The sequence below is a fragment of the Phyllostomus hastatus genome, unplaced genomic scaffold (assembly GCF_019186645.2).
Source record: "Phyllostomus hastatus isolate PE091 unplaced genomic scaffold, TTU_PhHast_1.1 phas_contig_137, whole genome shotgun sequence".
NCBI classification, from domain to species: domain Eukaryota; kingdom Metazoa; phylum Chordata; class Mammalia; order Chiroptera; family Phyllostomidae; genus Phyllostomus; species Phyllostomus hastatus.
The window spans coordinates 8,245,129-8,258,741 of record NW_025333583.1 but is presented as its reverse complement, the minus strand read 5'-3'; the positions used below and the strand labels follow the sequence as shown (position 1 = coordinate 8,258,741).

The window sequence follows — 13,613 nt, the reverse complement described above, 5'->3', positions numbered from 1 at the left end:
GCCCTGTTTCTACGATGGAGATTGCCCGGGTCCACTTTGGCCAAGCAGGAAAAGAGCTTCCCTGACTCAAAACAGCCAACTGTTCTTCCCCACATTTCCTGACATGTCTCGGGTAGGACAGCCATCTTCCTCCTGGCCCTCCTAAGTGCCTGGGTCAGTTGAATAGAACTTCCCGCAATGGTGAGAATGTCCTGTATCTCCTCTGCCCACCTCTGCAGCCTCCAGCGGCTGTGGAGCACTTGAAGTGTGGTTGGAGCAAGTGAGGAAATCAATTTCTCATTCTACTTAATTTTCATTCATTTAAACTTAAGGAGTCACGAGTAGCTAGAGCTCCCACAAAGCCAGACCCTGACTCGAACCCCAGGGAGACCAAGTCCCCTGGCGCTCCTCACCGGCGTCTCTGAGCTTCTGCCTCGCTTGGGCCTCTCGTCTGGTGACTGCCGTGTACAGGTTCTGTAGATGCGTGACAAAGGGTCTTCCGTCCCCAACACTGCATGCCTCTGGCAGTCTCTGCGGGGGAGAGGAGATGCTGCCGTTGGTTACACCGCACTGCCAGAGAAAGGGGACTTGATATTCCACTGGCAGAACTGGCGTCAACCCCGAATGAACTTATATAGAGACGTCAGACCCCATAGAGGGCACCCACACCCACGCGTGTCGGGACCAATACGCAGACCTCTTGGTAACTCTCCTCTGAAAGGCAATTTCCAAATGCGTATCTTGATTTGCCCCAGTCCTTAGGTCTATGATGTTTTCCCATGAACACGCCACAGGTCTCTGGGCTCTTTCTTCTAAAGGGATGATATCAGGAAATCATTACCCCTGGGCTGTAGAGATTACTATTTTAATTGAATTCACTCCTAAAACTCTGTACTGGAGAGAAAAAAATGATGAATGACGAGGTCCAGGACAGGGGAGTGAGTGCAATATGGGAATGACAGACTGAGGACAAGAGAAAATCACGGGGCTGTGATGTTCAGTCAGAGGAGGCGGGAGAAATGACGCCTACAGAGCTCTGGGGGCTCGCCTGACACCTTGCAGTCCCCACGGCAGTCTCCCTGTGCTTGACTGTAATCCATGAACGCACAACGGAAAGTATCTTCCCCAGGGGAGTGAACATGGGTTCTTCATGGGTGAAAAAGCTCTTACTCTTTTAAAGCATAAAGCACAGAAATACACATACACACACACACACACACACACACACCAGAATTTTGATATATTCTTGATATGAAAATTTCCTGAGGGGAGGTGATTAGGAAAACATGTCTTAAAAGGTTCCTTTGGGAAATGATAATAAGAAAAAGTGGAGAAGCACTGTTGTAATCACATTATATTTCTGTTTCCCTCAATACAGAATGAACTGGGTGGGTTTTTATTCACAGCAAAACGCTTTGCCTAGTTCCACTTTCCTGTATCGGCTGGACTCAGGTGAAATCATGCTGAAGACCGAAGACACGGCAATAAAAAGGAGATGAAAGGGGACGATATCCTGTGTTCCCAAACTTGGCTGCACTTCCGCATCTTGGACGGGGCCCAGAACTACTTCATCTGTCCCTGTGCATGCAAATCGTAGGGCCCCAGCCAAGTCAGCAGGTCTCCGAGGAAGCCGTACCAGCAGTTCATGTGGGAACCAGCCCAAGAATCCTGCATCGGTCCGTATCCCTCGTCAAGGGCACTTCCCCCGGGGCTACGAGGGCATTCATTTCTGAAAACCCAGTGAGGGAGAGGGATGGACGAGGGCAGCAGCAGAAGTGGTGAAGCAGCTGCCGAACCACAGTCAAGATCGTACAGTGCACCTTTCCCTGAGCATGGTGGTGGCTGAAAAAAAAAACATGTTGATCCCAGGACACGCGACTTCCATTTCTACTCTAACCTGAGTCCACCCTAAAGACCACACCACTCCTGGGCTTCCGCTGGAAACCACAGACAATGAATCAGAAGCCCTGAGCACAAACTGTACTTCCGGCCACGAGTCACACCAGGAGCGAAACAGCTCTTTTTGGCAGCATTGCCTGAGGAAGACACCGAGACCGGGAAGGTCAACGATGAGGCCCCACACCTCCGCCTGACCTCACCTCCCTTGCAGGCTCGGCCCTCCGAGTCCCACGCCACCTCCTCCCCGAGAAGGCCCTCTTCTCCACAGATGGGGAGCCCGGGCAGTGGACAGGATGACAGCTGTTCCCCTCCCTTCCATCTCAAGTCTCTTCATTTTGCTCAAGAGACGCGGCCTCCCCTCGTGTCACCCACACCCAGCTCGGCTGGCACTGCGTTGTGCGCGCGCACGGGCCATGCAGAACCGAGGCAGTCCGGGTCCTCGCCTCCTGCCCTTTCCCGAGGACGGAACGGACTCAGTGGTCTTCCAGGGTGATCTTTAGCCGGGTCACATAGGCAGTCTCTAAGTGAAGTGCCAGGACAGAAAGGCCACCAAAGCCAGTGACATCCGGGACCTGAGTCCAAAACTGAGGCCTACGTATGGGCCCTGTCTCTGTCTTTCCCCTTCTCGGCGAGAGCTGGTCGCACAGCTGCTGCCGAAGCTTTCCTGCCTGAGGGTGTATTCTCAGAAAAGTACCAGGGAAAGAGTATCGGTCCATCTGCTCATATTTACCATGTGCTAGACACTGTTCTGAGTATTTACTTATTGATCTATTTCTGCCTTATTCCCTGGTAGTTCCTTGGCACCCTGAACAATCTGGCCCACAGGAGGGGGGCAGTGACTGTCTGCGAATGAATGAACATGGTGGCGATAGTATGACCCCATTTCCCTGAGGAAGTCACAGCTAGTAAGTGGTGAAACAGGATTAGAATCCAAACAGTCTGGCTTCAGGGCCCGCAAATATTATGACTGCCCTATTTACTTCTCTGAACGGCAGGAGTTTAGTCAGAAGGGCAACACAGCCTTTCCCAGGAGCGCAGCCCTGGGTCCTTCACCTCGCAGATCGTCTGCGTGCGTTCCCATCCAGCTCAGGAACAAGCTCTCTTGGGTGACAAGAAAGAAGCAAACAGGTGAAAAAGAAAGAGGGGGCAGCTGGCCCTTCCTGGAAGCCTCAGGGACCCAAAGGTCAGACCCTTAATCTTATTCTAGCTGTTCCCTGTTGTCGCTGCTCCCCTGGGCATCATCGTCTGCAGGACATGCTGGGGAAGAGAGGGGGCGAGGCCTGAGCCTGGGAAGGAGAGACTGTTCAGCTCCCTGCCCAGGACAATGGTAGGGGCCAGCTGGGGCGGATGGTGGAGATCAAAGGGAGAATGCTGGAGTCAGGACTAAGAAAAGCAAATAGCAGGGCCCCTTGATACAGGTATGTTTGAGCCAGGAGCAAGGTGTACCAGCCACAAAGCGGGTCACTGCCCAGAGCGGGGAGGGGAAGAAGACTGTGTAATGTGTGCTCCTGGATAATGTGTTCCTCTGATTAACCCAGGATCGGTCCCACTCAGCAAGGCGGCTGAGATCCTACTGTGTGCCAAGCCCTACGGGCGCGGGGGCGAAAGGATGGATGCGGCAGCCCTTCCTTCCCCAGCACAGGAGTAAGTCAGAGTCCCTGCCTCCAGGGGAGATAGGGAGATAGATATAAACGCATACCTCTTCAAGCCTTATGCTATTGTTCAACAGAATGACAAACAAAGGGTAACAGGAACTTAGAGAAGAAGAAAGGGACGAATTTTGACGGAGAGTCCTCAAAAAGCTTGGGAGGTGGTGACATCGAGTGAAGCCCAGCAAGGTTAGACGTTGAGTGCGTTGGGAGTTTCTGAGGCGCGCAGGTGTGAAAGGAGAGGACAAACCGGTGTGTCTCGTGGGAAATGAGGCTGGAAGGCGACATTCATATCCGCCAGATCGCAAAGGACTTCGTATTCCAAATTAAGGGTATGCCTGTGGGAATTGCCTTTTGTTTCACAAAGTGGCTTTCTGTACCGTACCACTGCTTGCCAAGGCTTCCTTGGCCCCAAACTGATACGGATACAACAATGAGGAATCAGAAAATTCCTCCAGGCCTCCCTTTTTAGTCTTTCTGCTACATCTGGGTAGACTTCTTCGCTGCTTACCACTAGTACTGCAACGTTTCAATAGTCACAGGAGCTCCAGTCCTCTCCTGTCTCCAAGGGCTGTTTCACTCTCCCATCTCCGATCCGCTAGGACTTTAGCTCCTGCTAGTTGGCCAGGTGAGGAGCTTTGAGAAGAGCAAAATTCCAGATCTCACAGGGCATTTTAGTTCCCCTGTTGTCCCTACCGCGGTCCCTACTGCAGCCTGTCCTGGTTCGAAGATCCACACTCCCCTCTCAGCAGTAACTGCCATCTCCGCCAAGTCTGAAATTCGCTGCCCGTGGTCCAGGACTCCTAAGACTCCCTCCTACTCTAACCCCCACAGGGTCTGTTTCAGAGATCCCAAGTGCCACTTTCAACGGGAAATAAGGGGTCTGATCCCACCCCCATCCCAACCCCATCTCTCCTTTCCTTTGGGGCTGTTTCAGAAAAGAAAGCTTTAGGACCCTGGGGAGGGAAAGGCTGGACGCTGATACACTGCTCACCCAACTCGATATGGGCCCACAGGCTGAGGATGCAGACTTAAAAGGAGAAAAGTGGGAAATGAGCAAACTGGAGCTCACCAGCATCAGCTTTAAGCAGGTCCTGGTGCTGGTACCTGCCCCAGAGGCTGGCACAGCCCCCAAGACTCTGACAGACTGTCGCAATGTCACAACTGCAGGTCAGGGCCCCCCACAGTGACTTCCTAAGGGTAAGAACTCCTCTCCTGCCTCCTGCAACCTGCTAAGCTGGGCTGGCACTGGATATAAGCTTCCGTCCTAGAGAGCCCCAGGCTTAGGAAATCATCATCAGTTCCCGTTAGGGTTAAGAGCACATCAGAAAACTCTTCTAAGGTCTCAGGTTACCTAAGGGTTACCAGGATACATAGAAGGGAACGAGAAAAATGGTTTAGGAAGGAAACTCTAAAGAGAAAGGCTCTTCAGGAAATAGAACTCTTGCTCCCCCCTCCCCAATCCATCCATTCACCAAATATTTACGACCACTCCCAGTGCTGAGGATGATTTAGACGCTGGGGATATAGGACACTGAGCAGAAGAGATAAAAGTCCCCTGCCCTCCGGGAGTTTGCGTTCTAGAGGGGGGAGGTCCAGGCGGCGATGGAGCCGCAGAGGAGCCCAAACCAGCGTGGGCATTCGGGTGCAGGGGCAGGAACGAGCGAGCACTTTAAACAGGGGTCAAAGAAGCCTCGCTGAGAAGGTGACCTTTTTTAAATGTCGTTCTTCAATGACAGTTTGCATTCAACCTTACTTCACATTAGTTTCAGGTGTACAGGCGACATTTTTAAAAGACCTAAGCGGAAGTGAGAGAACGAGCCACGCACCTGGGTCCGGCGGCCAGACTCCCAGTGTGCCGGGGTCCGGGCCGGTTTGTGCATGTCCTTTGCTCACAGAGCTCCTCTTCTCTCTTCTAAGTGTCCCGCTTTGGACAGTAAATTAGTTGGTGAGTCTATCTCAGATACAGGTGTCCACATGGACACCTGTGTTTGTTTGAAATTGTGAAGTCTATTAGCTTTTCCCCCTATAAGAATGCAATGATCTGGTCGACCTTTTAAAAGGATCACTTTGAGGGTAGCAGGACAAGAGAAGTGGGCAGATCTGCTACGAGGCCGCTGCAATAACCGGGTGAGAGAGAGATGACGGTGGCTGGAGTCAAGGTGGCAGCAGTGGAGGTTGTGGGAAGTGACAGATGCTGGATATGTCTGAAGGTACGGCCAACAGGAGTTGCTGACAAACTGGGTGTCGGACACGAGAGGAGTCAAGGAAAACACCGCTCCAGGGAATAAGGGAGGTGTTGCAGAGGGATAATGCAGAAACCTAGAATAAAACCCTTAAGTCAAAGATGATAACCCCTGACATAACTCCTGAGTCCACAATACAGATCCAGTTTTGGTAGTAAAAGGGTGAGTCAGAAGGAGAGGTGAACCTAAGGCCAAGGGAAGTATAAAGGTTTCAAAAGAGAAAGCTGAAAGTGGCTTCTCACTCAAAGAGAAAAGAAGCAAGAATATCCAGGAATTAGGGGGAAAAAATTCTTAGAGGAAAAAAAAAGAAAGAAGTGAAAGTGAGCTTTGAGTTCTGTCTGTCTTTAGAGTCTCAGAGACTTGGGTTTGTACCTAAGGTGTTTGGTCTTCTATTTGCTGGCTGTGACATTTTGGGTAAGTTGTTATATTCAACCAACATCTTATTGGGAGAGAGAGACAGAGAGGGAAAGAGAGGGAGATGAGAGAGGAGAGAAAGAGGAAGGGGGAGGAGGGAGAGGGGGAGACGGGGAGGGGAGGGAGAAGGGGAGGGGAAGGAGGGAAGGCAGAGACAGATATGATGGGGGTGAGACTAACAACATTGACATCATAGAGTGTGTCCCTTCCCTTTGGGAGGCTCAGAGACATTCCTCACCTGGCCCCAGTCAGGTGCCAAGGAGACTCAAGAAATACTCTAATGCCATAGTGTACAGAGAAGCCAGGGTCTGACCCGGTCGTTAACCCTGCCCCACTGTACCCCGAAGCATGTGACCTCCTGATAATTCAGTGAGCAGTCAAAGCCCAGACCAGGGAGATAACCTGGGGGTGAGTAGTTCGTGATCCACCATCGCCAGGCTAGCCCACGCACTCCTCCGTCTCGGGCAAGGACCAAGGCCAGAAGGCTTTTGTAGCAGAAGGTCCTGGTTTGAAACCCTGGTTTTTCCAGTGAGTCATTATGTTACTAATGTCTTTTAGCTTCCGTCCCCTCACCAGAAAGATGAGGAGACCCCTACCCACGTTTATGAGACTGGCAGAAGGACTGTTCTGGTTAATATCTGCAAAGGTTGCCCACTTGATATATGCATATTATGCCTCCTTACCTCCCCCCAAAACTGCCCTTGTTGCTTCTCAAAGACTTCCTTGATCCTCCCCATATTCAGGACCGACCTAAGAGACCCAAGTTTCACTTTCATTCTCCTTATCCTCTTTTTGTGGGGAGGTGGGGGGATCACAGAGGAAAGTGAAGCTACCCTGAGAGGTGGTGGTCATGTCCAGATTTGTGGAAGACAGCCGTCTCACTCTCCCTTCTCCCCCCTTCAGGTTTTTCCACATCTCGCTTGGGTGAGCTGTTTCGCAGCCTAGGGAAGATCCGGCCCTGAGGGGTTCCTGCGTTTTATCCCCCACAGCACAGCCCTCTGTTCTCTCAGGTCGCTGAGCACGGGCCTGGGTGAGCCGGGAGAGAACACAGCACCCTGAGCGCACAAGGCATGTGCCCTTGAAGACCGTGTGTGAACTCGACGGGACAGCCGACACCGCTCCCGTGTTTGGTCTGGCCCAGCTTTGTTTGGGTGTGTGCGGCACAAGGCTACCTGGCCATTCCGCCCTGCCCTGGCCGACCTCTCCCCGTCCTCCCCGCAGCCCGGGACTCCTGAGCACCCACCCGCTCAGCGCTGGGGCAAAAACAGAGAGGCCTGAACTTACTCTTGTGTCTGGGACTCCCAAAGTACTCATAGTCCACTTCACCCTTTCAAAGCAAGGTGGGGGAACGGAGGCACACACATATACGTGCATTCGAGCAGGCATGTATGAAATCTAATCAAAGCCTTAATTCCCTCTCTCTGCGGCTGCCAAGAGAATGGGACCATTTTGCTGCCTCACTCTCTCTCTCACGGAGGTGGTGGAAATACAATGGAGATAAGGGAGGTACAGAGTTCGAAACAGTTTGAGATAAAGTCCAGTCTTACATTACTCATATTTATGTACTTCTGCCTGAGGCCTACCTAGCTCCCTGAGCTACACGGTCAGAAGAGAAGGGCGGGAGGGAGGAAGAAAAACAATACAGAGAGGCCCCAACAGAAAGCTTGAGTAACACTGGTTAAGATTAACATTCCGGAATGTATTCGGAGCACCAGGCACTACGCTAAGTATTAATGCATTATCTCGATCTTCACAGTGACCCTATCGGCTAAACACTAAAATCACTCTCGTTTTGTGCGTGAGCAAACACAGGCTCAGGGAGCTCAGAGAGGTGAATGACGTGGCCAAGACCACAGCGAGGAAGCGAGAAAGCGGCAGAGCGGGGAGGCCGAAGACCCGGGAAGCGGAGCTCCGGAACATACGCCGAACCACTGTACCATCGTGCCTTTCAGGATCACCCGTGAGACAGCTGTGTCTCCCTCCCACTCGCCCCCCGGAGACGGCGGGTCCCCGTGCTGAGGTCTAGTCGTATGAGATGCTAGCTCTCGCCTCTTTTCTTCCATCTCCAAGTAGCTCGAGAGGCTGACAGGGGGAGAAGACAAAATGCCCTCCAGAGAAGGAAGCCCTGACCTCACCCCTGAGTGCGCTCCAGTGGCACCAGAAAACCAGGAAAATGAATCTCGGGTACGGGGAGGCTCTAGACTCTAAACTGCCTTTTAAAATAAGTACAGCCCCTCAAAGTCCTAGCAGGAAGGCCCCTCCGCTCTGCCCCAAAAGAAAAATAATGGCGAAGGGAGTGGAAGTGGAGGTGGGGGCAGGGGCCGCCGCTCTCATAAGAGCCCTTTGTGGTGGCTGCCTCTGAAAGGAGGTTTTGCTAGACAAGGTGGAACTTCTCAAGGTGACAAGCAAATGGTACAGCCTAAGCTGTGACCTTTGCCCACTCCTTAACCACCGCCTCCCCTTCGGAGGGCCGGAGCCGCAGTGTCCCCGAAGCCCCGCCCAGACGCAGCACAAACCACGGCTTTCTGGGCTGGAGACCGACGGGACAAAAGCGAAGGGGCTGGGTGGACAAAAGGGGTCTCCTGGGGCGGACGAGGCCTCAGTGGTTCTCAGAAAGTGCAGTAGCGATTTCTCGTTTCTCTACTCTACTCCCACTGCTTGTCCAAGAAGAACAAGCAGCTCCTGTCAGACCTGGCTCAGGGCGGGCGGGGGGGCTCCAGCCAGCCTATCAGGGGGAAAAGTCCGAATGACAGCTTAGAACCTCTCTCAGATTCAGCCGGCCCACCCTCCTTTTCCTAAATAGACATGAAACAACGTGGTGCAAGTGAGGAAGCAAAAGACTCAGGTTTAGGAACAGAAAGAAAATCACAGCTAAGAGGCAGGCATCCGTCCCCGAAAGCTCGGACCCCTGCGCTGGGCCGCGAGCACAGCACGTGAGTGCATATTTCTTTTTTTTTTTTCTGTTTTAGGGGAAAAGAGAGGACAGTCAGCTGGGTCTGCAGGGCACAGAGGTGATTTAGAGGACCCGGTAGTGTCCTTCGTAGGCATTTTGGTGGAGGACAGCTACCACCAAAGGGATTCTCTTTCACCCCACATTACATGCTTGACAGCTGGGAACACAGCCCACAGTAGCTGTGGTCCCCCGGGCTCCCTGCCCCCACCCTGCAGGCTCCCTCCCCACAGGAAGACACAGTGTCCTCTCCACCCAGCAAACTCTCGATCTACAGGGCGATTCACTACCTCACACACACACACACACACACACACACACTCATGGACAAGGCCTGATCTCTAGGATGGTGCGTAGGTATAGATTTCTTAAGAGAACACAGATCATATAGGAAATCGGACTCCATTAAAATTAGGAACCCCTACCTGCATAGACACGTGTCCAAGAAGACATACAGATGGCCAGTAGACATATGAAAAGATGCTCAACGTCACTCATCATCAGAGAAATGCAAATTAAAACCACAATGAAATATCACCTCGTACCCATCAGAATGGTTACCATCAATAAATCAACCAACAGCTAGTGTTCGTAAGGATGTGGGGAAAGGGGAACCCTCATGCACTGATGGTGGGATTGCAGACTGGCGCAGCCACAATGAAAACCAACATGGAGGATCCTCAAAATTTAAAAATGAAACTGACTTATGACCCAGAGATTCCACTTCTGGGCATATATCTGAAGAAATGCCCCAAACACTAATTTGAAAGAATTTATGCACCCCTCTACTCATTGCAGTGTTATTTACAATAGCCAAGGTATGGAAGTAGCCCAAGTGCCCACCAATACATGAATGGATAAAAAAGTTGTGGTACATATATACAAGGAAATATTACTCAGCCATGAAAAATGAAAATGTATCATTTATGACAGCATAGATGGATCTAGAGGGTATTATGCTAAGTGAAATATGTCAGAGAAATACCATTTGATTTCATTTACATGTGGAATCTAAAGAACAAAATAAATGAACACACAAAATTGAAACAGACTCAAAGATACAGAGAACAGACTGATGTTGCCAGAGGTGGGGAACCAGGAGAGTGGGTGAAAAAGGTGGAGGGGCTAAGATGTAGAAATTGGGCCCTGGGTGATGTGACTCAGTTAGTTGGAGCGTCGTCCCATAACCAAAAGGTTGCAGATTTGATTCCCAATAGGGGTACATGCTTAGGTTGCAGGTTCGATCCCTGGCCTGGGCACATACGATCCCCAGTCCAGGCGTGTGTGGAAAGCAACCAGTTGATGCTTCTTTCTCACACTGATGTTTCTCTCTCTCTCCCTTCCTTTCTCTCTGTCTAAAAGCAATGAAAGAATGTCTGTGAATGAGGGCAAACATTTAAAAAGAAAGTACAAATTGGTACAAAATAGTTACAGGGATATAAAGTATAGCATAGGGAACATGGTCAATAGTATTGTAATAACTATGTGTGGTGCCAGATGGGTACTGGTAATATCAGGGGGATACTTTGTAAAGTATATGATTGTCTAACCACTACGCTGTACACCTGAAACTAATACAAAATAATATTGAACATAAACTATAATTGAAAAATAAGAAAAAGAAAACTTCTAGTTAAAAAAAGGTAGAAAAAATAAAATTAGGAAACTCTGTTCATCAAAAGACATAATTAAAAGAGCAAAAAAGTAAAAGAGCAGAGTGAGAGAAAATATTTGCAATACAAATAACCCACAACAAAGGACGTGTGTCTAGAGTATGTGAAGAACATCTAAAAATGAACAAGAAACAACAACCCAACAGAGAACTGGCAAAGGGCTTGGTTGTATCTACATGACCAATATTTACATAAAATGTACAGGACCTCATTAGTCACTAGGGAACTCAAATCCACAATAGAATGTCCCTACATATTTGCTATAGTGGCTAAAAGGAAAAAGGGCAGATAACACAAGTGTTGACAAGGATATGGTACAACCAGAGCTCTCATAATACTGCCTGTGTGAGTATAAACTGACATAGTCACTTTGGAAGACTGTTTGGCAGAACCTATCTACTAAACCTAAGCATATGCACAACTATGGAACAACTGTTCCACTCTTATGTACACAGGGTGGGGCAAAAGTAGGTTTACAGTTGTTCGTATGGAAAATAATACAGTAATTAATAAATAAGAATATAAGAATAAACTGTTTTGTGTACTCACAACGGTAAACCTACTTTCGTCCTGCTCTGCTGTCCAACACAAACGGATGAACAGCGGTACAGTCTAACACTGGAATATTACACAGGAATGAAAATTAACAAAATACTGCTACACACTGCATGTGTGAATTTCATACGCATTTTGTTGCCTGAAAGGAATCAGACACACAAGGGTGTATACCTATGAAGTTTGAACGGGCAAATTAATCTATCACCTTGGGGTTTCAGGAGAGTGGATACCATTTGGAGGTGGAGGGTGATGAGTGCTGGCGATTTTCTGGTTCTTGATTTGAGTGCTGCTCCCATGGCTATGTTCCTTTTGGAGCACCTCTCCAGCTTTGTCCTCGTGATACGGACACCTCTCTGTATACACCTTATATTTCTTTTTTTTAAATTAATTTAATTTATTTATTTTTAGAGAGGAAAGGGAAGGAGAAAGAGAGAGAGAGAGAAACATCAATGTGCGGGCTGGGGGCCATGGCCTGCGACCCAGGCATGTGCCCTGACTGGGAATCGAACCTGTGATGCTTTGGTTCACAGCCTGTGCTCAATCCACTGAGCTACGCCAGCCAGGGCATACACCTTATATTTCAGTTTCTTAAATCTATTAATAAAAGATAAACCATGATAAAAAAAACAATTTGGCAGGTCCTCAAAGAGTTGTATGTGGAGTTACCACATGACCCAGCAATTGCACTGCTAAGTATATACCCCAAAGAATTGAAAACATATGTTCATACAAAAACCCACACACACATGTTCATAGCAGCATTATTCATAATAACCTCAAGGTGAAAATGATGCAACTGTCCATCAGCTGTCAAATGAATGAAAAAAGTGTGATGTGGCCATCTAATGGCATATTATTCTGTCATAAAAAGGAATCAGGTTCTGCTTGAATGGATGAACCTTGAAAACAGAATGCTGAGGAGAAGGATGCAGACACAGAAAACCACATATTATCTGACTGCATGTGTGTGAGATATTCAGAACAGGCAGACCCGCACAGAGACAGAAAGCGGACTGGCGACTCCCACCGCCGGGGGAGGCGGGCGGAGAACGACTGCCCGTGTGTGGGCGCAGAGTTGCTGTTCGGGGTGGAGAAAAGGCTCTGGAAACGGAGGGCAGTTGGGGTTGCACAGCCTCGCGAATACTGTAAAACCACCACCGGAGTGTATGCTTCTGCTGTACGTGTTTTGGTAAATGTTACGGTATGGGAATTATAGCTCATTTTTTAAAAAAGGACTTTAAAAAGATAAAGTCTCTACTCTTCCCCTCTCCTCCGCCTTTCTCTACTCTGTTCCCCCTTTTAGAAACAGACTCTCAGGCTCCCAGCAGGCTGGGACGACCGTCCGTGACTTCAGCACAGTCAGTGGGGCAGAGTCCTGCCTGGTGACTGAGTGGCCGGGGCTAGCACAGAACGGGGACAGAGCACGGGATCTCGAGTCACACAGGTTTTGTTGTGAAAAGAGAAAAAAGTTCACCACTTACGTATTTGTCTTTATGATCTTGGCCAAGTAACTTAATCTCTCTGAGCCTCAATTTTCTCTGGAAATGAGTAAAATGACTCCTGTCCGTAAGGGTTGTTGAGAAGATTGTTAAATGAGATAATATATGTAACATATTAATTCCTTTCCCTTGACAGTTCCAAGCAATCTTAGCAACCTGAAGGCTACCAGAAAACACACTTTACTTCGGCAAAACTGCGCAGGCTCTGGAGCTGAACGGCTCAAATCCCACATCCATTACTTCGCCTTTCTCAGCCTTAGGTTCTCCCATTGCATGATGGGAATAAGAACACTACCTGCATCACAGAGCTGTGCTGAGGATTAAGTGAGATAATGCATGGAAAGTGCTCACTGCACTGCCTGGCACATAGGAAGCACTCAATAAATATTAACTGTTATTATTAATTCAATCATTAAACAAAACTGTTGAGCATGCCAGATAGCATGCTGTGTCCTAAGGATAAGATGGAGTTCACTGCCTTCAAGGAGCTCATAGTCTGGGCTGGGGAGTCAGACACATAAACAAATAATTGTTCTTCACGGCCAGGCACACACTGGAGCCTTTGATTCCCAGTCAATAACACTAGGTCTGAGGCATTATAAAACAAAGCTGGATATGTAAGGAACGGTGTGGGGTGGGGGCAGCGGTGAACAGACTAACCATGAATCAACAGTAGACCCTTCTTTTTTTCTATAAATAGCCTACAAGGATCTAGATAAATAGGCATGCAGACTGCCTCCTCGGCA

General features: G+C 49.2%; 1 protein-coding gene across 2 annotated transcripts in view; it reads right to left on the bottom strand.

The window, feature by feature from the left end:
• NHEJ1 (non-homologous end joining factor 1) overlaps positions 1-13,613 on the bottom strand; it is a 77,654-nt gene that overhangs the window by 1,886 nt on the left and 62,155 nt on the right. The window contains exon 6 of one of the 2 annotated variants that reach the window (XM_045851332.1): positions 393-549. In XM_045851332.1, coding sequence (XP_045707288.1) covers positions 393-549 — 157 coding nt within the window. The remainder of the gene's footprint in view (positions 1-392; positions 550-13,613) is intronic. The other variant, XM_045851340.1, reaches the window with a different exon arrangement.